This window comes from Heliangelus exortis, chromosome 4 (assembly GCF_036169615.1).
Source record: "Heliangelus exortis chromosome 4, bHelExo1.hap1, whole genome shotgun sequence".
Classification (NCBI taxonomy): Eukaryota; Metazoa; Chordata; class Aves; order Apodiformes; family Trochilidae; genus Heliangelus; species Heliangelus exortis.
Genome location: NC_092425.1, coordinates 14,030,655 through 14,056,731, shown reverse-complemented (window position 1 = coordinate 14,056,731; position 26,077 = coordinate 14,030,655). Strand labels below are relative to the sequence as shown.

Here is a 26,077-nt window from a genome sequence, read left to right as displayed (position 1 = left end):
AGAATTTTTAGATTTTGTAATCCGTTGAAAAAGCTATATATTCATCTGAAAAAGTTTAGCCTTAAACTGAAAGTAAATGTTTCATGAAAAATGCCCTACTGTAACTGGAAATTACTTACGATCATTAAGATATTTTTTTAAATTGTAAAACATTTTTTTTTCTTTTCCCACTAGATGTTAATCTTTTCAGTGTTAATTAGTATCTTAGACTCACAAATAAAACAAAAATCCTAATTACTTATGTGTCTCTTTTGCCGTCTTCGGGATTTTTACCTTTTCAGAATTTTAATTCTAAAGTATCATGACTTTGGCAGTCAACAAGAGCCATACAGTATGTGCAGTGAGTAGATCTGTACATCCTACCTCTATATTTGTGTCTAAAATACTTCTGTTTAATTCTGTTTAATATTTCTGTTTAATTAAACAGCGGTGCTGCTTAATTCTCGAGAGACTAGAAATTCTTAGTGCTGTGAATTCCTTTTTCCCTCAAATTTGCAGTTAAAGCCATCAAGAATGAAACTGCTGGTCTGGGTGATAGCTGGATAACCCCTGTGGTGACAGGTAAAAAAATTTGGGGATTAACAACCTGGTCTAAATCTCATTGAAGACAGCAGAGTCTCCCTTACTGTCATGCTTCTCTAATAATACCCAAGAGAACTCAGCTTTATTGCAAGGAGTCTCTGGCATTATCACATTTGTAATACAAGTAGCTAAAATCTGATTTTAGTTCCATTCCAGTGCAGTTTGATTTTTCAGTACAAATATTTCATGGATTCATAGGTTTAAGCATGTTAGAACCATTTCCTCTAACTGTATTCAATCTTCTGCAAGATGTTAGATTGCATCCTGTTCTGCCTGAATACAGATCTAATGCTTTGTTTGCCTGAAGTGTATCCTCCCAGAAATACATCTGCCTGAGTTAGAGACACAAAGGGTCAGAGAATCCCTCATTTCGCTTGGTATTTTGGTTTTACTAATATAGAATAATGTTTAGTTTCCATTTTAAAGTCATTTTTCCCTTCAGTTTCCTCCTTTGATTCTCATTTTTTTTCCTACTAAATTGACCTCTCAGGAGTTCTTTTTCTATGAATAAAGCATCTTAAAATATTGTTTACTTTCTGCCATACAAACTAAGCAGAAGTTTCTCACCCAGAGGAGTCCTTTTGCCTTGAGCGTTGTAATTGATTTTGTTACATTTTTCTTAAAAAATGAGAACTGCTCTTTGCAGATGCAAATGTATTATTTGTTTCTTTAATATTCTGGAGAGAGAAATCCATATTTTGTAATATTTTGTTTTCACATGCACTGGTCATATATCCACTGGTATTGGCAGTGGAAATGTATTTTATATGTTTATTTACCCTGTACCCTGTATTCTATCAGGCCTCACTTTCCAAGTCCTGCTCCTTCCCATCTCTCCTGGTGTTCCTAGTGTAAACAGTCTGCATTGCTTTTCCATAGATATGTAAATTTTTATTAGTCTATATCAAAATTAAATGTATTTTAAAGATATATTTGACAAAGTAATTCCAACAACTTTTTGAAACTCTATTATTTATCATACAGGTAATTCACAGACTTTTTAGGAAATTATTTTATGCTTTTTTACACATCATTGATAAAAATGGTTAAGACAAGACTCACCATTCCTCTAAACATTCAAGCACTGTATTTTTCACTTTTTAATAATGATTTAACAAAACTGCTTTTTCAGATTAATTAGTTTGGCAGTTTTTAATTCAATTAACATGTACTTTACTACTATTGTATAAATAATATTTGATCAAAATATTCTGAGGTAAAGGTCTAGCAAGATTTTGATTATATCTATATGATTTTTTAGCAAACTTAAAACTGCATCAAAGAATATAAATCAGTTTTGTTTGAGAAGACCTGTTTTCCCTTAGATCATGTGAGTTGATTAAATGCTCATACTTTGATTTCTTACTGAATTGAACTCTGTGCAACTGTTGTCTGTTCTTATGTCTGGGACATATATCCCAGTCTAACTTGCCTGCTGCTACTTGAGCTGTTAAGTTTCAGCAAGAATGGGAGGTAGTAGAAGCAAATGTAGTACTTCTCCTCTCAAACTATGATCTATTCTGAAATTTATTGAAAAGTAATAACACTAGACCAAACATCTGAAACAGCTTTCAGTAAGTGTTTTTATGTAATTCATTTGAACGTAATTATTTTAAATGTATTTCTTGACTTCACCTGATTTTTCCTCTTTGTTGCTTTGTTCCTTTGTAAGGTAGAAAATATTAATCCAGCCTCTCTTTTAGGTTATTACCCTGCTTCTGTGCAAATACATGGTAAAAATTTTTATAAAGGAATGTTGTCAGTGGAACATTAAAAAAAATACGGTTCTTAACATTACAATTTAAACCTTGAGTAGTTATGGTATTTCATTGATTTCCTTCTACCTCTAGCAGCCATTTGTGATGATTTCCAGGGCCTTTGCTGTTTCATTGGTGTTAAAGAAAAAAACAGGCTGCTGGAGTGTCCTCTGTTAGTACAAAAATGGGAAATTAATATAACTAGGAATACTTCTTTTCTTAAGTACTGCTATTTCTTTTTTTTCATAAACAAAATCTTTATTCTAGCAGCCCAGTATTTCTGCAGGTAAAGGTGCCTTTTCATTTTCTAGCTTGCAGTACATGCAGGTAGATTTTTAAGGAACTCTAAAATCTTTAATGAATGGGTGCCTTTCTCCATAGTAGTTTGTTTAGCAGCAATTAAAGCACGAGCACACGAATTGCTGGCTTCACAGCAGATTTATGTTTATGGCTACGTTTGATAATTGAAAACAAAGATTTGAATCAACTCAAATCCTTGAAGCCAAAAGGCAAACCAAAATCATCAGCTTGCTGTTGTTGAAACACCGAAGAATTTAAATATGGAATGAAGATGATGTGATAGTGCATCTTGACCATATACTTATGAGCAGGTTGAGTAGACAAGATGTTCCTGACTTTTTTGTTGATACTAAGTACAACAGTGATGACAAACAGAGGAAGAAATAGCATCTTCCATCTATGGGATTTATTTATTTATCTTAGTTACATTCAGAACGAGTGGGATTTTTCTGGATTTCAATTTTTAGTCAGAGTAACGTTAGCGGAATTTAGAACACAATTCATAGCTAAGGAGTATAAATAAACCGAGCTTAAAAAAGACAGGAAAAAAATTATACCAGCATAGGAATACTTTGTTGGAATAATGGAATAGAGTATATCAGTGTAATATACAGACCTAAAGAAGAAAACCTGATGCTTCAGGAAACAGAAAAATAATAAGATTGATTTTCAAAGATAAGGGGTGATTTTCAGATACTTAAAATTCCTCACTACATATTCACCACATATTTTGAAGTAAAATAACTTTTAAAATCAATTTAATTTAATTTTAATTTAAATTAACGTAATTGTTTTCTTTCTCAATGGCTTTGACAGGTACATCATTTCTGCCTTGGTTTCTTCTCAGTTTCAATTTAACATAATCCTATCAAACTAGAGTCAGAGATCATAAAAATGTGCTATTCCCTTTAAAGCTAAACAGTTTTGTGTGTTTGTTGTTGTTTAGTATATTTTCTGTTTTTTACAATATTTTAATTTCTTCTAATATATTTTAAAACTTCATTTTATAAAATGCAGCTTAGTTTGCCGTTAATTGATATGACTACTTAAGTATTTCTCTAATTTTTATGTAGACATGCAAATGCACCTTGTAGAAACAACTGTCATGATAGAAATTTAACTAGTAATACTTTTCAAGTATTTTCAGGAGTTTGACAGTACTTGATGGTATTTCAGTATTTAGTAGCTTTTACTCTTGGTCATCAATCACAGACTCTTGCATTAGTCACTTCATCGACTACAACATCATCACATATTGCAAAGCAACTTCTCCTACGGATGATTTCAGGTCATCACACAAAGGAGGGTAAAAATTACCTGCCTCATGCTCTGTGTCTTGGGGCTAAATTAAAAAAAAATATATACCTGTTCCATGCCATTAACTAGATCTGTTTTGAGCTGTGCCTTTTTTACGTAATGTCATAGTCCTATCACCTAACAAGAGATGATGTGATTCGTATGCTACTCACTTGACAGGTTTATGGCCATCATAAGCAACCAGGCATCTCCACTGTCTAGAGCTTGGAATGAGACTAAAAGCCTTTTGACTGTGATTTATGTCCTAAATTATCTCTGAAAGGCTTTATGCAACTTTAATAGAATCTTTCTGTCACATCTTATACTTAATAGTACCTATTTGCCTAATTTCGTCAGAGATAATTTATGCTGACATTTTATTTTATGGCAGAGCTAAGCAAGCTTATACTTGTTGACAGGATCATAGGCAAAGACTTTATTTCAACTTTATTTATACCTTATTTATATATCAAGCATATGATAGAAATTGAGCTTATTAACTAATTTTTTTTCCTGCTAGTGTGGACGGGATTAAATTAATGGGATATGGGAAAGGATATCAGCATGATTCATTATAAACTTTTACAGGAAAAAGTTTTAAAAAAAACAAGCGAATGTGGTCATACGTATCCAAAAGTTAAGTGCTTCATGTGACTTTGAACTGCTGAATAACTGTTTAATATTGATAAAAATAGATATCTGGGGGTTTCATTAACCTAACCTTAAATGCAATTAAAGTCCTTATGTCACATAAAAGTAGAATGGAATTTTGATAGAATTTGTATTGGCAGAATTACTTTAAAAATCGTTGAAGCAAGAAATAGGTAGCTTTGGAGAAAAAAAAAAGTTTGTTGCTTCACAAATTAAAGGTTTTTATTTATATTTATGTATAAACCAAACAAAACTGATTTTTTTATAAATAAGAATAAAATTTAAAACAAATATATGTAGAAATATTTTCATTCTTCTTGATAGTGGAAGTTGAGCAAAAACTAAACCACCTGAACGTTGACTTCACTTTTAGCACTATTATTTCTGAAAAAGAAATAGTTTGTGGGGCTCAGCAACCAGATAGTAATGATGGTGTAGACTTTACTCTGTAATATAAGGACATGCATTTATACATTAGAGTAAAAAGAGTAAGATAATGGTTACGTTCTCTTTATGATTTGCATATGATTAACCGGAACAGTTGCCAGTGGTAGTGCCTATCAGTGAGATAAGCAGACAGCATCTGTTAAGTTATGCCTTGTGTTTGAAAAATAAAATTAAAAAAAAAAAAAAAAGTTCACATAGTTGGAAGCTTAGGCATTGGCCGTTGAGCCAGAGAAGTGAATGTAATGACACTTATTACCAATGCGATAAGAAGGAGTAGGATACAGAATTTATTGGGAAAGTGACATTGTAGCACCCTGTTACTCAGTTAGTGACAGAAATATCATGGATTTTTGCAGTTGTATCCATTCAAAGGGGACAAAAGTCTGTACTGCTATTACAATCTGCTGCAGAATTTTGTGAAACACTGAGGGCATGGTTTGCTGAAAAATGTGCAACCTGTTACCATTCAGCCAACACAGAAAATGAATAATGAAAATGAAGAGTAGGCTTTCAGATGTTATGTTAGCTGCTCATAATCAAAGAATGGGTCTGTGCACAAAAGCATGCAATAGCTATGTAAGGACCACGAAGAGTGATTTTTTTATGGAGCTGTAAATGGGCTTAGAAACAAAAAAGAAAGAAATTGTCTTTCAAGAAAACAAGGATTCACCCCTGTTCTGCACTGGGTCAGCTGGGGGAGAGAGAGGAAGGGGTTCTTTTTGTGTATTAATGTAAAAGGCCCAACAACAAACACTGTAATAAAATAGCTGTTCTAATAAAACAGAATGAAAAGAGAAATATAGATAAAAAATAGATCTTGAGTTGCTTCAGATGCTGGGCACCCTGCATTCAGGAATCAGATGAACTCTGGATGGATTTTCCCATGGCACACTGCACAGATACTGTCTGGGCAGAGGCTCCCTCTACCTCCCATACTGTGGTGTCTTTTATTTGGTGTAACAATCAAAACCATGAATCTTCTGACAAGCTGCAATCTTATCACTTTTATAACATTCACCAGTATGCAGCACAGGCTATTGCAAGCATTCCAGCACTAACTCTTTGAATACAGTGTCTTCTGCAAGGCTCCCAGCACATATTGTTTAATAACTGTATGTTGTCTGAATAGCCTTCTTTTTATACATCAGGAAAGTAGGGCACAACAGATGGTGGTAGTCTGTCTTTAAACCAGAAATTTTCAGGAAGATGTATCAATAATAATGTATTTTTACATGTTGAGGTTTGTGTGAAAATAGAGTACAGGATGTAGCTGAAGGTATTTGCTTAATCAAAAAGGAAGTCAAACAAAATGTTCCTTATCATACTTTCTAGCATTGCAGTCTTTGTTTCAAGAGTGGACATCTTTCTTGAATACAAGTTTTTGGACTGATTAAAACAATGTGAAATTTGTTGATTTGTATTATATAAAGTGATAGCTGTTACAAGAGTGCAATATGAAGTAATAAATATAATGTTGCATTTTTCTTCAAACTGCTTTGTTAATTTTAAAATTAAGAAGTATGGGGCTTTTGAAGCAGTATTTTATTTCCCACAAGTTAATGTGTTCATTATTTAACATATTAATAATGTGATGTAACTCTGTGTAGTTCCTCAAAGTTGAATAATTGTAATTACTTTAAATTTTTTTCCTATGTCACCCTTAGAAAAAAGTAGAACTTTATGGCTAAATTTACAGGACCTAAAGAGCCATATATTACCTGATTCTGTCCTCACAATATGAAGAGAAAACTAGTTTTACAGAAAGTCCTCCGGGTTTTCCTGGGGAAATTAATTATCTTTATTACAGGAAAAAAAAAAAAAAAAAAAAGACTATATAGGATGACATGGGCAAACACAGAAGTGTCATCTGAATACAGAGCCACTGTCTGGGTATGCAGGGGTAAAGTTGAAAGTTCCAAAACCTAATTGGAGCTCAATCTGGTAAGGAACATAAAGGGCAAAAAGAAGGTTTCCTTCACATCAGAATTTACTGGTGCAACTGGCCCCAGGAATGTGAAAGAAGTGGGAAAGTCTGAAAAGGAAATCTTCTTTTGGCAAGGAGGCCTTACCTGTGGTGGATAGGATGAGATTAGAGTTCAGTTTAACACACTGGACATTAAGATGTCAAAGAACCTGGATAGGATGCACCCAAAAATGCTGGGCAAGCTGGCTCATGGCGTTGTGAGGTCACTCTTGGTAATCATTGAAGGATCATTGTGATCATGGGGGGTTTCTGCAGGCTGGTAGAAAGTCTGCATCACTCCTCACGAAGGAGAATCAAAGACATGGTAAACCCATTAGCATCACTTTGATCCCTAGGAAGGAGTTAGGGAAAATAATCCTCAATATCATTCCCAAAAATATGAAGGACAGAACATGTTAAAGACAAGTCAACATGGATGAGGAAAAAAATCCTGGTCAACCTGACAGCCTTCTGCTATCAGGTGACTGGCAGAGTGGATGAAGGGTGGAACAGATGTAGTTTGTCTTGTCCTTAGAATTGCTTTGGACAATGTCTCCCCTGATGCCCTCAAAGACAAAGTGCTGCAGTTCAGGCTAGATGAGCAGGTGGTGAATTGAACTGCAAAACTGAACTGCCAGACCCACTGTCCCTTAAAAGTACCAGTGAACAATTTAACACTTAGGCAAAGGGAAACAAACAAAGGCACCTTAGCATTCCCTCTTTGAGGTTGTCAGCTTTTATGCAGCAAGTCTTGACTGCATAGTTCCTTGACTGCAAAGTAGGTGCTATATATGGTAGATGGAAAGAAATACTATATTATACCAATTTCTTTTCCTTTTGGTCATGGAATAACTAGGAAAACATCAGTTGCTTTCATCCTCTTTCATCCCTGCTTTCATTTCTCTCTTAAATGTTTTTGGGTTTTGTTTTTTTTTTTTTTTTTTACAAATCAACGCTTTTTTCTTCTTGTCTAGACTAAAACAATTGAAGTTCTCTGAAACCTTTTGGTCCATTCTCTCTGCAGTTGCATTAATGATGATCTATTGAATATATCTTTATTTAAAAATGAATTAATGTCAACAAAACATTAAAATAATATTCCATCTCATTATTGCAACTTATGGTGAGAGGTCTAGTTTAGGAGAATAATCAAATACTTTAAACATAATGGCCAAACGTTACTTAGAAGGCACATAAATATGCTGTTCATGTCTGCCACTGAAATATCCAGTAAACCGAATCCATTTTATTCTGCCAGCACTAGATAGAAATCTGAGTCATCCTGGTGGTAGCAATTTAGTCATGAAGAAGTTTTCATTCAGAGCACCTGGCTGTCTGGAGGACGTGTACTCAGCCAAGACTTCCTTCAAACCAGTCGCTTCTGAAATAAGTAACCTTAAATCAGAAAAGCAAGTATAAAGGAAGATGCTTGATAAATAATTTTAAAACACTTTGACACCATTTTGACCCTAGCAGCAGTTCAACAGCAATTTTTCCTCCTTCTGTGAAGCTGTACAACTCAGCCTGCATAAGTGGGGAGGTGGTGCACTCCATTAATCTTGACTTTGCAGTTCATTTGATTCTAACAGTTCAAATACTAAAGGAAAGTCAAGAATGATATTTGGAAATTATGCACACATAGTAGTCCAAGGAATTAAGCTGGATTTTTTTTTTTTTAATTTTTAAAAATTTTTAATTTAAAGATGATAAATCCCACACTGGGCATGTTTGAAAGCTGCACTGATTTTCTGTGTTGAGCAAGGGAAACTGTTTTTTTTTCCTAGTATTCAATATCACTTCTTCAGCAATATTACTGCTACTTTCCAATTCTATGGGGATCTTACATTTATACACTTCAAAGCACTGAAGGTAAGATGTAACCATCACCCTCATTTTGTCAAGGGATAACTGAATGACACAGTTAGGTACTGTGTCTAAGGTCATAGGAGGTAGTTCTGCTGAGAGAATTTGTGGGGAAAAAAAACAGGAGAGAAAACCGAGGAGAGGGAGAGGAAAAAAATAATCACAGTAGCTCAGTTAACCTAAGCCCCTGAATCATGATCTTCTGAGGAAGTAGTTTGACACTTTTTCCAAGGACCTTTCTGTGTATTTGGGGCTCTGTATATTCTTAAAGAGCACAAGAGCAAGAGAGAATGCTGCCCTGCAGGAGGCAAAAAGCTTATCTTGGTCCTGTCTTTAGCAGAGATCAGAAAAAGATGCTTGGGAAAATCATAGTATCCAGGACTTCTCAGGACTGATAGTTATTCCTTTTCCTAACCTCAACCTTGAACAGTAAGCAGTCGAGGGACCTTTTTGTACCAACATGATTTTTAATAATGTCTTAGATCACTTTTTCCAAAGTTGTTTTGTTTTGCTTTTCTAAAGTATATTAATGTTTTTGGCTTTTGCAACTTCATGTTTCAATGAACATCACAATTTCAGAATCTCCATGTGTAATATGTGTGTGTTCTCTAGGTTGTATCCCTTTCCTTTACATTTTTCTGTTTCTTAAGGTCATTACTTTATAAAACACTTTGGTTTTCTGTGATGATGTTTTAAACAATTTATTCCATTGCATGCTGTGCTCTAAATATTTAAAATTTGCAAAATTATGTTTGCTTTATTTTTATTGTCCCCAGGCAGAAATAGCAATATTAGGTTAATTATGTTTCATTGATCTCAAGGGTCTAAAAATGCAATTGTAAACAAGATGGCCTAATACAACTTATTTATTCATGGAAAAAACAACTTTAAAACTTAGTTTTTACAATGTACAACAAGACAAACTTCCCAACTTGGTCTTCCAAAGATAATGGCAAACATATATCATAACAACTTCTGTATGGTTGTGTTACAACTGAGACAATAATTTTGGGTTTGGATGTTCCTCTCACAACTATGTCCTGAAATAAATCTCTTCAAAGTCTGTTGCTTAAAAGAAATGATGAAAATCAGCCAAAATATTATCACCTGTAACTAATATACATAATTTATGTGTATGCAAACTCCACATGCTTTTAGTACTGGATTATGAAACACAGGATGGATAAAGACTAATGGAGTTTAATGGGGAGGGAGCATAACAGGGAAGATGGGGTTTACCCTAACCCCAGTAACTATCATGGCTAATCACAAATTTGTCACATGAAGAAGAGAACTTTATTTAATTTTATTGTTATTTCACTGTTTCCACCAGTTTCTCTGTAGAAGTATTTTAGTTAGAGGTTAAAGTACTGGAATTATTTCAGAATTGATGTATCATATTTGTTTTTCTTGTTCATTTGTATTTATTGCTCTTTTTCTCTCTTACATGCTGCAGTTGCAAACATATTGTGGCGAGAGCAAGGTATTAATACAGATGGCTTTTTTCATATTTTCTATATTATATGAAATGTTCCTCTATTGTTCCTTCTGTATGGTTTGGGGTTTCTTTGTTCATACACTATAGCTCCAGTAATTACCTTCCCCCTTCCACCGTTTGAGGGATTTGCTTTAAGGAAAAAACATAGTGAAAAATAATCCTTTAAATGCTTGTGGTTTTGTGAACTGCTTTGTCTTTAATTACTCAAAGGGATACAAGAAGCTCAGCTTTAAAATATAGACCTTTAACTTTTGTTTGTTTGCTGACATGGTAAAGCCTCCAACCAATCAGCCTATATGCTGTTGTGATTGAGCTCGTGTATCATTCTTATTTGACAAAATTTTAATCTTAAACATTTTAAGTAAAATAGAGATACCTATTGTTGCTTACTGACACAAAGCATTTTCATCTTAGAAAGGGTTGCAAAGAGGAATGGGGGTTTGTGATTTGTAACCATGACTGGAGGATAAATATAAACACAGTATCAGTTGTTAATAGCATAACTACATATTTTACTGACAAAGATAGGTATTAATTTTCATATATCTGAGAGATAATCTAATAAAGGTTTTAATAGAAAAACATCATTATCAAAGTTGTAACTTAGAAATTCATGAATTTCAAGAATAGGAAATGTTTTGGTAATTTCCATTGGAAGATTTCTAATACTGTAAATATAATACTGATCCAGGCTTTGCTCTAAATTCATGCTGAGAATGGTATTTCCACATGTTTCTTAAAGATTTATTTTTCATTTATTTAAAGATTAAAAATTTGGTATTTCTTTTGCCTAATTATGTATTAACCTTTGACGTTTTCCAGAGTGTGTGAGTATAGTATAGTGTATAGTATAACCAGCTAGTTTTGGGTTTTTTTTCCTGTTTTACTAGTTGCTAAGCTGGTATGAATAATAAGTTCCTTGATTATAGTGGATCTTAGCTGTAATATTCCCGCTTTATTGGCCTTGCAGAATACAAATGATGTCTTCAGAGTGTCATACAATTCCACTGTTAACAACTGAACTGATTCACAAAAAGATCCTAACAGCAGTGTTTTCATATATGTGGTATTTTCACCTTGCTTATTAGGATTGAATCAATTGTTTTATCTTGAATAAAACTGAAAACCCTCTTAATTTTTTAGAGGATTGTCTTTTCAGGTCAAGTCCTGTGTTGATTTCAGGGGTAAGAGAAACTGAGGCAAACTTTAAGTTCTCTAACAACGAAGATCAGTTTAAAATAGTAGCTTACCAAAGTGTTTTTGATAGAGACATCTAAATTTCTCTGTGACAATTGTGGCACTAAACGTCTGTTTAGATCTGATCTATGGATCAGAAAATCTGGAAAGGCTTTTGCAAATACATTAATTTTTATTATGATAATAATGCAATATCTACATACACCTATATATATCCACAAAGTAATCTATATCCAAAAAACACTATATCCAAAAATCCAAAACCACTATGATTTTTTCAAATCAGTGTTAGCCAGCTTTAAATATAGATTCAGTCTAAATGAAGCGAATACATTTGCATTTCTTATGGTTGCTTCTGGCATTGTATGATAGATGTGCTAGATTGTTTTTGGTTTAGTGAGGGAAGGGTTGCAAAATTAGGTAAGATGTCTTTAGAGGAATGTCTCCTGTGGTTGTAAAGAAGCAGCTTAGCTAAGGGATTAGATATTTGTACAAATATATGTAGACACATGCTCTAAGAAAGGCTTTCTGGGTCAGAATCACTTGAAATGGATGAGGGATGTTCCTTCATCCAGTGGATGAAATGGATGTTCCTTATATGAACAGACTTCCCTAACTCATTATTAAAATGGAAGTTTAGTAAATTGCTTACTGTGTTTCCTTCACTAATTTTGAATTAATAGTTTTATTTTGTGAACGTTACTATGCAGACATTGGAAATAAAGCCTTAAAAGTTGGGGCTGGGTTATTTACATTAATATAATCAAGAGCACATTGGAAAGCCTGCTTGGAATATTGGGAGCTGAGGAGGACATTTTAGGAGTCTGTATATCAAATATTTGTACCACTTGGGGCTATTAACTGATTTACTTTCTCACATTCTGCTATTACTTATCCTGCTAGTAAGTGTAATATACTGTAGTCAATGAGACCAGGGAGAAGGGAAGACCTTGTTTTGTCCTCAGCCAGCAAGATAGCATAAGCCAGTTGCTCAGCTACACTGTGCTCACTGGAAGGGGCAGCCTAACCTCTGTCAGGCTTATCTACAAATTCCAGCTGTTCTTCCAGGATGCAGTGTGAGATATTATTTAAAGCAAGACCTTGACATGTTACCTTACATAAGCTGTATGATTGACCTGCAAAGGCATACAGAAATATCCTATTGTCCAGAGTGGGCATTTTGCCCTTACTGCACATTGTGATCAGAACAGACAATTGGTAAGTTTTTCTTGGATCTGACCCTGTTTCTATGCTACACAACACACAGCATAGACAAACTCTTGTCCCACTTTTTGGTTACCTATCAATAGATAGATTTGATATAATTGAGGAAAACCCTGCTTGTAGACTGTACTTTCTTTTTGGGAAAACTCGCCCACAAGTGAGAAATTATTCCAGAAGATTTCACAAAGATAACAGATCTTGTTCTGGGCATGGCCTGACAACCTTGTGCATATTACTGTCTATTTATTTTACTGTATTAGCTGTGTGATTCCTAAATGGTGACTGTGAACTTTAATGTATGTGTGTACATACATACATCTATACACAAACACACACTTTCCTCCCCCCCTTAATGTTCTCATTGTTTTATATTAACATGTTCTCCCTGTATTATCATAGTTTTTTCTTCAGAGTTTTAGAATAAGCAGCAGTTCAGATGGAAATTGTTTTTCCTGGGTTTTATTCCCCTGTGTTCCTAGACCAAATACTGTCATGACAAGTGGAAGCTTAGGACTTGTACCCAGGATATATGCACATTTTTATTGATGTAGCTCACAGCTTAGCTGTCAGAGGTGATTATAAGGGTTATTTTATGAGTACTGTAATTCTTTTAAATCTAATTTTACAAACATGAACTGGTCAATGATTGTAGAATCCACATAACAAATTAACAACTGCTGGCACATGGTGAACTAAGGAAAATTTCCTTTTTTGTGGTCATGAGTGTTATGAGACCTAATGCTAGAGATCTGGTTCCCACCTTCTCCACAAAACATTGTCATGCCTCTCATTCAGAAATATTGCAGTAGAAAGATTAAATAGTTCTATAAAGATTTGTGGTCCTTCAAACTTGGAATGAATATCTGCCCAACTCTGTCTTTCCAATAAAATACAATAGAGAATATTTTCTTTTCTGACTGTATTAAATGTCAAATAAGGCTTTAATAATAAAAATTCAGAACTTCTCTTTCAGTGTTATATAGAAATTACTTTAACCCTTCCACCCCTCAGAAAAAGAAAAGTAAAAATACATGGAGAATTTATATTACTTTGATTTTGATGTAAATTATTTCATAAGATCACTTTTGTTACAGAAGCTGTCAAACTACATATTTCTAGATCTCTGTTCACAAACACCATCTTGCCAATGTAGAAAACTGTGTGAAGCTCATTCTGAGTAACCTAACAGTGTTAAGTTCTATACCAAAAGATTCCATAGGATTGTCTGTATTAGTACTGTCTGCATTAACAAATTGATCTCATACAAAACATATGATGAAGTTTTTGGTTCAAGATAAAGCTTTTCTTTTTTTGTCATTATTAGATTTTTATATATTTCAATATGTTTTTGTTCCTAAGGTCTGGGAATTGGGAACATGTTTTATGTTTTTTATGAAGATGGCATCAAAGTAATACAGCCAGTGGAATGTGAATTTCAGAGACATATTAAGCCTAGTGAAAAACTCCTCGGTTTTCAGGCAAGTTATTTTTATTTAGTTTATTTGTAGTGTTTTCTTAATTGTAGTTTTCTTTAAATAAGAATTTATTATTGCTAGTTCAGTGTTTTCTGTTTGACAAGTTCTCACATGTTATTATAAAGAAGCAGCCTGTAATGGTGGACTCAAAATTTCCTTTGTTTTCCTTGCTCGAATTCAGATTTTCAATCTCTTTTAGACTGAATATTCCATTCATACTTTTGAAACCCTTTATTTTCTTTGGCTGACATTCTATTTTCTCAGTCCTTCCTTCTAACAGCTCTTTTGCTCTTTATTTCTGGTTTGTTTGTTGTTGTTGTTTTTCCTTCCCCCCAGTTAAGTGCTTCTCTGTGAATCAGGGATCGATGCTCTATTAAATACACGATCTAAACTTACTATTTTTAATGGATTCATTTTTATCTACTGGATGTTTGTCTGTATTAAACTGTCAGCTATCATGAGGCAAGTCCCTGTTCTGATAAACACTCCTATAGCTCCACTGAAGTTAGAAGAAATGATTGATGCTTTGACTCCAGCTTACAATTCATATAAGTAGTTTCAATAACTTTATTGTTAACAGATTTATAGCTGTTTTTACTAAAACCTGTGCATTTATGGAGTAGTTTCTGTGTGTGGCATACATAAAAAAAGTAGTGTATTCTCCACTTCCATTTGTTCTTTTTTTTTTTCCTTTATTGCTTATCAAATTGCTGGCTGGCATGATGCAGCTAGCACTGCAACGTTCTCACAGGAACACTTGGTGCTAGTCACCACAAAAAGACTTATTCTATATGATCTATTACCTTTCAAAAATAATAACTTTTTCTCATTATTTGGATTTGAATCAGTGACCTTGAAATACATAATAACCCATGAGCTATATACACTTTGTTTTTTTTCCCAAGTACCTAAAGCCTACTGGAATAACAGCAGAACCATCTCAATGGGATTTGCCTCTTCAGTTATCATTACTGATGTCAAAGGCTGCTGTACTCAGCAGCAAGATTTATTTTAGTTTGAATAATTATGCTCTGAACTGCTAATCACACCTTGATTTGTGCTGCTTAAGTGAAATTAGGTTGGCACCGCCAAAAATAAGCCAAAGAGATTCTTTATGGCTGTTTAGTTCAAAAGCTGATTATTTATGAAGTGTGTTACCGTTTTATTGGCCTAAAGTGCAGCCTACTTTTAAAGTGTATTTTTATTGAAATGTAATAATCAGGATGGATAAGACATTTTTTTTTTCCTTCTTGTAGCTTTAAAATCTAAAATAGCGTAGTAATTATGTCCTCCACCCCCTTCAGGGTTGGGGAAGGAAAAAAAAAAAGAAAGACCAGGAAAGTAGGCTACTTGGTGACTTGCTTTTTAAAGTAGGTGTAAATGTCCTCTTCTGGATATCTTTGGTTTGTGGGTAGGTGTGGTACATATACGGCCAGAAACTGAGCTTTTTTACCAAAATACATATCATTTTGCCCATAAAATTCAACATTTCTACTTATTACCCTGAACACTGGAAACACCTTCCTGCACATAAGGTGGTTAATAAGTCTTTATTCTGGCATGAGAAATAATAAGTATTTGGAAAATATATCCTTTATATGAATATATGAATAGAATAATGAAATAAGCTTAGTTTTGTTCCAGAATCAGATTTTTATTAAGATCAGCATGGGATTACATAGTGGTAAGAGTTCATGCCCTAAGTTATTCATTAGTACTTCTCTTTGGCTCTGTCATATAAGTTTACTTATTAGAGAATAAGTTGGATTACTTCGTGTTATGAGGTGGCTTTACACAGCCTTCCACATCTAGAGCAGCTATACCTAATGAAATATCCATCACTCATCTCTTAACATATACCTAAAGGAAAATACCTGCTTGCTTAAGCTTCTTCCATTTCTTTTCACTTTTCTGAATTAGCTGTCCAAGTGATAAGTGAGGCCCCCGTAGACCCATTTCATTGACAGACATTTGCTAAAGTACAGGAACATTTCTAAGATCTGCAGCTCAGTTTAGGTACTAGCAGTGTTACAGAAAATGCCTGAGTATTACACAGGATACTGCAGTGTTCCTCCCCAGGTTTCCTGTTTGACTGCCAACCAAATAAATTGCCTTTAGCTGAGCTCCTGTAAAAGACTGAACTTCGTTTTTGCTATATGGCATTGCATTGTGTTGTGAACAAATGTGGCAATAGTTACAGAAGTATATATTTAGGTATGCTAATTTTGTTAAAGGTAAATACAATTTTTCAATAACTATATACCTGAGAACCCTTATCTGAATATTTAATTGCCTCTTAAGCAACTAAGCGTCAACACAGCAATCACTTCAGTGTGTGTCTTACGTGGGAATCAATTAAGATTTCATTGTGTTTATATTAAAGCAAAAACCTTAGTGTGTTACTGGATCATCATGGTTCAGAGAATATAAAGAGCCTTCTCCTTCCTAGAATGTCCTTACTCACTTGAATCTTCTAAATTAATATCTAATGAAAGTAGACTTTAATTAGACTGATAGTGACAGTTCTAAATGCATAGGGACAGAAACATTTCTGTTTTCTGATGCAGGTTATCATTAAGTTTACACCAGCATTGAGAGTTGTGTGAAACTTGTCAAATAGATTCTTAACCATGGCCCAAATACAGATCTTCAGCTTCAGTTAAATATCTTATCATTCTGAAGTGTTTGGTACACTTTCCTCACCAATAAGCAACTTGTATTTATCGTCTGCAAATTGATAATATTCAAAGCCTTTAAATTGTAAGTCATATGCAAAAGTCCTTTTACTTTCCCTTCCCAAAAAAACCCAATTAGAATAATTATTTCAGGAGGCTGGTGATAGGAAAAGAAGCCATGGAAACGTGAGTTTGGTGAGACCAATAGAAAAATCCTTTTGCTTCCAATATAACCCTGATTTCCTCTGCATTACAAGAACTAGTGTGTGGTTGGTATTGGGACCAGCATAGTTAAGGATCTTTATTGGTGACATGGACAGAGAGACTGCACCCTCAGCAAGTTTGCTGGTGAGACCAAGTTATGTGGTGTGGCTGACACACTCAAGGGAAGAGAAGCCATCCAGAGGGACCTCGACAGGCTTGAGAGGTGGGCCCACACAAACTGCATGAAGTTCAACAAGGTCAGGTGCAAGGTCCTGCACTTGTGTTAGGGCAGTTCCAAGCACATTTGCAGTCTGGGTAGGGACTGGATTGAGAACAGTCCCTAGGAGAAGGACTTAGGGGTGTTAGTTAATGAGAAGCTCAGCATGAGCTGGCCATGTGCAGCTGCAGCCCAGAATGCCAACCACATCCTGGGCTGCACCAAAGGAGAGTGGCCAGCAGGTCAAGGGACGTGATTGTCCCCACCACTTCACTTATGTGAGACCCCACTTGAAGTACTGGGTCCAGGTCTGGAGTCCCCAGTGTCAGAATGATATGGAGCTGTTGGAGAGAGCTGGGGTTGTTCAGCTTGGAGAAGGCTCCAAGCAGACCTCACAGCAGCCTTCCAGTACCTGAAAGGGGCCTAAAGAGGCCTGTGGAGGGACTTTTTACAAGGGCATGTAGGGATCAGACAAAGGGGAATGGTCTTAAAGTGAAAGAAAGTAGATTTAGGATAGACATGAAGAAGAAATTCTTTAGTGTGAAGGTGGAACACTGGAACAGGTTGCCCAGAGAAGTTTTGGCTACTCCCTCCCTGGAAGTGTTCAAGGCCAGGTCGGATGGGGCTTTGAGCATGCATTTTTAATACATGTTACTACTGTAACCTGTTCATGTTGCCTTACTTTTAGGCAGTTATGGCATCAACATTTCACTACACCGCCCAAAGAACTTGACTTAAATCTTGGTAAAACACTGAGAACCCTTGCATTAAGTGTAAGTTTATAAAGACAGAATTTGCACGTATAAATCTACAAGTCCATGTTTTCTCTTGATAATTTCTTGCCCCATACTACCTTGAAAAGCTTTCTGTAAGAATTTATTTTCCTCCATCTGCTGACTTGTTACAGTGCAAATCACTTCTTGATTAAAAAATTCTAGAGGAAATAAAAACAATGACATAAATTAATGTTTTATCAGATGTTAGCATTTTTTTGAGAGACTAAATCAGAAAAAAGTAAAGTGCTCAGATTTTAATTAGAAGAAGAAAATGGTGGGTTTGTACCTATTTTTTAAGGAGAAATTATTTTAACCCATTACCCATCCACTGGGGAAATTAATATAGAGCCTCAGAATTACTGCCTGTGATGTAAAAGAAATAAAAAGTGTCTAATTAGATACATCTTAACCTTACAAAAGCAAGATTTCAGTTCCATTTATTGAAGCTGTTTCTGGGGCACCTAGATAAATGTGGGGTTTAATAACTAGAGAAATAACTGCACAAACCTATTCATGACAGGGAACTCTGTCTTGAAGGGGAATTTTGGTGCATAATTTTCAGTGTTACTTTGAAGAAACATTTTTTTTTGCTTTTATTGTACTTTTTCAGGCTTTGGGGCAAACTTAGAATTGTCATTGAATTACAGAAAATTATGACAACATAAACAATACTCTAGAAACAGTAAACTGTATTTCTATATGTAGACTTTCTTTTTATTTAACATTTTTTATTTAAATCTGAGAAGGTGCCATGCTTTCTAAGTGCTGAATTTAAAGTGGAACCTGCTGTATTTCAAGGAGAGCAAGAAGGGAAAGTTTATGAATTACACATATAATAAGAATCATGCCCTGCAGTTTATAATTCAACTACATTCGTACATCTATATACATATATTAAGTAAATATTTATATTAATTTTAGCTTTACATAATACTTAGAAATTCATTTCAGTCAGTATTTTAAACTCAGATTCAGGAAATTGTTTAGGAAAGTGGCTGAACTCTAGATATAGTTACAAGTGCTAAACTTACATCTTTTCCTATTCTCCTATTCTTCCCACAATGGGAGGGATTAGTATGATTAGTATGATTAGTACAATCTATATGATGCCATGTGAGAGAAACCTAAATTCCTTTAGCAGGAATTTGTGTTATTTTTGAATAAAATGTTGAGTAGATTTAGTAGAATTCATAGCACCAACACCTGGGATAAACTGAAGTGAGCAACTGAGAGGAATGACTGAAAAGAATGACACAATATGAAGTTATTATAAATATTGGTAGATACATTATTTGAAGAGATGTTCTTCTCAAGAGGAAGAAAGAGGATTATGTAGAAAAATCTGGAAATATAGTTATCTTTTTAGATAAAACATGGTACTAAGGCAGGACATATTTAGAATAAATTTGAGATTGGTGAAACAACTTTTCAGTTGAAATGACAATGGCACAGAAGGCAAAGGACAATAGATCATTGATCTGATTATTGCCCTTTTTATGTAGACAATTCACTTCATGCAGTGAAAAGCTTCCAGCCACATTTTAAGATGAGTTCCATTTGTTACCACACCTATCATTCTTTAAACAACTTCTCCCTTTAAACTATATGGCATTATAGTCATGCAAAATAATTCTTACTCTATTTATTTCTTTATAATTTCTGCTGAACTTTCTGATTATGTGCCATCCCATGGTACCTGAGTTTAGTAACCTTTCCTTATCATTGTGATTACTGATAGACCTTTCTTCAAAGCAGTGGCTTTTGATGTCCTGTAAAGAAACTGTTAGAGCTGGAAAGTGATTATTTTTTTATTTTGGCATGAAAAGATTGAGCCCATTTTCTCAAATGTACAGAGGAAAAGCAGACATAGAATGATGATACAGAAAAGTTAGTGTTGAAATGCTTCATCTTCTTAAAAATCATTGCTTAGCACTAGCTATGTTGTTATTTTCCGTGTTATTTTTCCCCTTGTATGTTAAATGAGTTTCACACTTTGAAACAGAATTCTTGTTGAAGATCTCATCAGCTCTTGCGGTACTATCGACACTGAGGTAATTATCTTCTGACACATAATTATTTTACACAGGAACCGGTTACTATGTATCAGACAGAGCATTCTAAATTAGGAATAATCAGCAGATGTTTGCTAAAAAGAAATTATAGTTAAGATTTGGTAAATTTGCCTCTTGAGATGAAAGAAAGAAAAATTAAGAGGGAAAAGAAGAATATGGCAGGGAAAACAACCAACCATGGCACATGGTGTACATCTCCATGAAGGAATGTTTCTCAGGTCCTTGTTTTTTCATAAAGGGAATTTCAAATCTGGTAACACACTTGATCAAGTAACTTTTAATTTTGATAAAAGAAACCTTTCACTAGGAATAAATAGTTACAAATAGATATGTAGAAATACAAATGTTATATATATGACGTGGGAATATATTTATATAGAAAATTAAATAGTGAGCATGTAAACTACAGATAGTTATTTTGAGTGAGAGTGCATACTTATACACATGTATTGTGAAATATGTACATCATATATGAATTCACTGAAGTCAACAGGAATTCTAATTTTGTTTCAAATCAACCCTTTCACAGGGGAAGAAAGGGAAGGAATTAGAGTAAGAAGCCATTTGATTTGTATTGGGTTTATTTAACACTAGTGTGATGGGCCATAAGAATGTCTTACGGCAGAAGTAACCAGACTTCTTGACCTTTAAAGGAACAAATCAGTGCTCCATATGACTAAAAAAGCAGATCCCTCTAGCTGCTTTGCCCTTATGCCAGGTGACAGCTTGCACCAGACTCCTCTTCTCTTCTCTTCTCTTCTCTCTTCTCTTCTCTTCTCTTCTCTTCTCTTCTCTTCTCTTCTCTTCTCTTCTCTTCTCTTCTCTTCTCTTCTCTTCTCTTTCTCTCTTCTTTCTCTTCTCTTCTCTTCCTCTTCTTCTCTTCTCTTCTCTTCTCTTCTCTTCTCTTCTCTTCTCTTCTCTTCTCTTCTCTTCTCTTCTCTTCTCTTCTCTCTTCTCTTCTCTTCTCTTCTCTTCTCTTCTCTTCTCTTCTCTTCTCTTCTCTTCTCTTCTCTTCTCTTCTCTTCTCTTCTCTTCTCTTCTCTTCTCTTCTCTTCTCTTCTCTTCTCTTCTCTTCTCTTCTCTTCTCTTCTCTTCTCTTCTCTTCTCTTCTCTTCTCTTCTCTTCTCTTCTCTTCTCTTCTCTTCTCTTCTCTTCTCTTCTCTTCTCTTCTCTTCTCTTCTCTTCCCTTCTCTTCTCTTCCCTTCTCTTCTCTTCTCTTCTCTTCTCTTCTCTTCTCTTCTCTTCTCTTCTCTTCTCTTCTCTTCTCTTCTCTTCTCTTCTCTTCTCTTCTCTTCTCTTCTCTTCTCTTCTCTTCTCTTCTCTTCTCTTCTCTCCTCTCTCTCTCCTCTCCTCTCTCCTCTCTCCTCTCTCCTCTCTCCTCTCTCCTCTCTCCTCTCTCCTCTCTCCTCTCTCCTCTCTCCTCTCTCCTCTCTCCTCTCTCCTCTCTTCTCTTCTCCATTCATACATTATCACCTTCCCAATTTAGTATTTGCCTGCCTTATTTCTGTGTTCTCAGATGTGAGTGTAAGGCATGCCTACAACTGTCTGCCTTTGCAGATGGTGCAGGTGGGGAAGCAGCAAGATACTGCACACTAAAGGCACAATTGTGTGTCTGAGTTGTTTTTCTGTTTTTAAGGCCTCCTGGCTCTTGCTCACTTTATTGCTATGCATGTTATTGTTTCAAACAGGTTTCTTTCTCAGGACAAGAGTGTTAACAGCCTGCAAGTTTAGAAAACATCAAGAAAACTGGTGTATGGTTTCCACTAAAGCGCTTGTGAGCTGTGTAGTGCTTACAACATGCAGTTCGGCTTGCATCAGTCTGCACCCTAATGTTGCCTGTACTTTTCCCTTCCCTAATTTTTTTATAATTTTATTTTATGGATAAAAATGGAGAGAGTATATTTTGTCTTTCCTTTGCATTGTTGACTGTTTTGGCACTTAACACTTTCCCTGTATCTGTTGAATTACAGGATGAAGTTTGTCCCAAAGCAGCTGGAGATCCTGTTCAGCGGTGTGTATGGGCAACTGCTGTTAATGTAAAAGACAAGTTCATTTATGTAACTCAGCCCACACTTGACAGGGTTCTCATTGTTGATGTACAGTCTCAGAAAGTCGTGCAGGTATTTATGTCTTATTTTTCAGTGAATATCTTGTCTGGATACAATTTAAGCTTTTCCTTCACATTAACAATAAAATAAAAAAATGCAGTTAGCTTGATAGTAGACATAGTATCTAGAAAAAAGGTCATCCACTTTTGACATTTAGCAGCATTTTATGTTTAGTGACTGTTCCTGTCAATTAAATAATTGGGAGAGAGATAACATAAAAATAGGTCTTATGAATATTAATCAAGTAGTTGAGGAAATTAGTTCTTTGGCAAGCTTCTGGCTTGAGATGCTTTTCACTTGAAAATGAAGATTCATTAAAATGGAGTCTATTACAGAAATGTATCTTACCAGTTTTGATAGGAAAGGTCAGGGTGTAAGGTCTGGCTATAGAAGGTGGACAGCTTATTCAGTATGCTTTTAGAAAGAAATGAGTAGGAACATGGACTGTGCAAGACTGTGCTTAGCTAAGAGACTGTGGATTCAAATTTCTTGTCTATTACTCTCTACTGTGTAGGTAGCAGGATCAGTTTCTCAGTCTCTGGGATGCTGGAGATGATTCCTAGTCAAAATAATTGATTGGATAAAAGAGAGATTGGTCCTCTAATACAGTGATCAATGTACTGATAAAGTTTGTTGAGGACCAAGGTACAAGGCAATGCTAAAATGAATACTAGTTTTTTGACACAGTACAGTTTGTTCAGAAGAGCCTGACAAAATCACAATATAATCCAAACGTTACGTAGTCTCACTGGTATAGATTGGAAATTCAAAGTTTAGTTGTCATCATTCAAATTAAATGCTGTAACAACTGTACTCTTCTCTCTCTCTCTCTTTTTCTTTCCTTTATGTTTCTGGTGGTATCAATTATATCATTGTACTATGAGGTTAAATAGAGGATTTACACGAAAACAGATTTTAGTCTGAAATTGTTAAAGACGTGAAAAAGCATTTAGAAAACAATATCTGTAAACTCAAATGCTAAAAATGTGTTTTCTGAAGACAATACTTAGAGTCTTAAAATATTTGTGTTAACAAGTCATATGGAAAAGGCAAAATTATATTTTTTTGTTGTTGTTGTTTTCTCCCTTATTACACTTGCAATGGAAAAAAAAGTCAATCAGTTATAGTTAGGGACTGTCTTAAGCCATTTCTCTAAATATTCTTTAATATAGGGGGCACTGTTTACATTTTAACAATTTCCAGACTGTATTTTAAAGAAGAAAACACCTGCTCAAATAAAATTTTCAGAAATGCATACCTTTGTAGGAATGAATGTGGTGAAAAATTCATATTTTGAAAGTGAACAGCACTCTAATAAAAATTCTGTAAAGGTTTAAAAAACCTTAATAGAACTAACGGGGTATTTGAAGGGGCTATACATTGGGTATCCATGCTGTTTTCTGTGTAAAAAAAAAAAAAGTTGATTTTGGTTTTGCTTATTATGGTGTTTTCTCTGTCTTCTCATTCTGCTCTGTATGTTATATTTATTCCTTTCTACTATGGAAATTAACACAAAAGGTGTGTATACAGGTGCACAAATGTAGCAACTAGATTTAAGGATGATTTATTTCTATGTCACCTACATTTATCCAAATTAACACTTAAAAGAACATTCTAGAGGAGACTTAATTGAAATGTTCTGGAAACATGGATGGTCTGGTTTTAGAGATACATGTAGACCTGTTGATTTAGCCAGGCAATTGTTATTATAAAGTTAAAGCAAGTATTTGCTTTCATTTGTAAATTCTTGACAGCAAGCACTGTCACCTGCAGCTGCCCAGTATTGCTTAGCAGCACAGCGTTAACTGGGGTGACTTAGAGATGTGCTGAAGTAAAGGGACCTTGTGATTGTTCAGTCCTCACTGTGCAGCCTGGCTAGCTAGAGACAGCTCTGAAGGCCTCTTTCCAAGACCCTCAGCTCCTTTCTGCTGTTTCCTCCTATCTTGAGATCTGTATTGCCTGTGCTTGACTCCACAGCCAGTTCCTTCTGCTCCTCCTGGCAGTGTCACGGCCCAGACCCTGAACATATCTGGCACTCATTCAGCAGAACATGTATGGGTCAGACCTTCTGTCTGGGGAAGCCAAATGGAAATTTGATACACCCAAACAAATTAGCTGTCAAATATTAGAGTATTATTTCAGACAACTTATTTTCTAGCCTGTAGCAGAAAAATGTTATCAAACACAAATGACCTTTTTCAAGGGGTATCCTTCTGGTTGTCAATGAGCCAGTGAGCAACCTGGCTTGATTTTCCATTTTCAAAGGGAAAAAACAAATTCTGCTTAGATGATGATGGCCTGCAACACCTCAGGAGTACAGTTAAGTATTATCGGCAGTCTGAGCCAGCCATTAGTGCATTATCTTGAGGATCTACATCATTAGTTTAAATTAGGTTCACTTAATTAGCCAGCTGGTATTCTTCTTGACAAACTGATAAACCAGCTGTGCTTTATGGTTCTGTAATGGTGAGACTAAAAAACGATTTCCTTATTTTTTCTGCTTTAATGATGAAAACAGAAAGGCAATCCCCCCAGTTGTTTACCTCATGCAGAATGTCTCTTAATCAAATATGCTGTCCTCCCATTTTGTACATTTGAAATCTTCAGCTCTCCTCATAACAAAGTATAGAGCTCAACTGTCTAAGACATTTGTGGTTTCAATGCACAGTGCTCAAGGTTGTAGGGAAAATCCTTTGATTCTGACCACAAGTCTACTAAAAGTAGCAACTGTAATTGAAAAACATTTGAAAACAATCTTTCCAACTTCAACAGAATGCACCCATTTTAGCATAGGCAGTATTGAATGTAGCACCGTGATGTAGGCTTTATGCAGGACTGTGTAAAAATGTCTTTCAGTATATGGCTTGAGACTACTCTAAACTTTTTAGTTATTTTCCACTAAATGTTGTAGTTTTTCAACTGATATTTATAAAGTGAGAGTGATTATAAGAAAGGAAGATAAGTACTTCTTTACCTGATTTAACAGCTTTGTTTTCAGCTTCTTAATAGGTTCTGTATAATGTAATTTTGATGCCGAATGTTACAGCACATAATGAGTAAAAATAACTTTTTCAGCAGTGTAGTTTAGTGTCTTTGAATTAATCAGAGGGCTTTTCAACAATTGACAATGTAATTTTTATATACAATCTGAAAACATTAGGAAGAGCATGTTCAGTCATTTTAGTTCAAGCATATGTGTTATTTTTCTTTTGAAAATGTGACAGAAACTAAGGCTTTCTGTTTATATTATGCTTCAGGCAGTAAGTACTGATCCTGTTCCAGTGAAACTACACTATGATAAATCCCATGATCAAGTCTGGGTGCTGAGCTGGGGAAACATGGAAAAGAACTCACCAACTTTGCAGGTGAGGCAATCAGAATTATTATATCCAAGGAAATCTAGACAAGTTCAACTTTTGTGTAATTGCAGCATTTTGTATGTTTTCTTTTAAACACCATTACCCCTACCTGCCCCTTAGGGGCAGTGAAATTATTTTAGGTAACCAGAAGAAAAAATCAGACAATTGACTTCGCTAAAAAAGAGAATATTTTCAACACCTCTCTCAGAAGAGACAATGCTGTATTGACAGAAGGATAAGGGGTAGAGCTGAAATCAGCAGCACGCTATTGTCAGTCCTTTGAAAGCAATCTGCTGCTGTTTATCATGATTTTTCCACTAATTAGAGGATAAAGCCAATTTTATGCATATATTCTATTTCACTAAATTTGTATTGATGTTCTGGAGGTGACAAGCTCCATCTTGTTGCTATTT

At 34.9% G+C, this 26,077-nt stretch overlaps 1 protein-coding gene across 4 annotated transcripts in view; it reads left to right on the top strand.

Annotated features, from left to right (window-relative positions):
• Positions 1-26,077, top strand: part of FSTL5 (follistatin like 5) — a 253,016-nt gene that overhangs the window by 206,565 nt on the left and 20,374 nt on the right. For 2 of the 4 annotated variants that reach the window (XM_071743084.1, XM_071743085.1), the window contains exons 11-14: positions 10,316-10,342; positions 14,138-14,256; positions 22,168-22,317; positions 25,563-25,670. In XM_071743084.1, the coding sequence (XP_071599185.1) occupies positions 10,316-10,342; positions 14,138-14,256; positions 22,168-22,317; positions 25,563-25,670 (404 nt within the window). The remainder of the gene's footprint in view (positions 1-10,315; positions 10,343-14,137; positions 14,257-22,167; positions 22,318-25,562; positions 25,671-26,077) is intronic. The other 2 variants (XM_071743087.1, XM_071743088.1) reach the window with 1 other exon arrangement.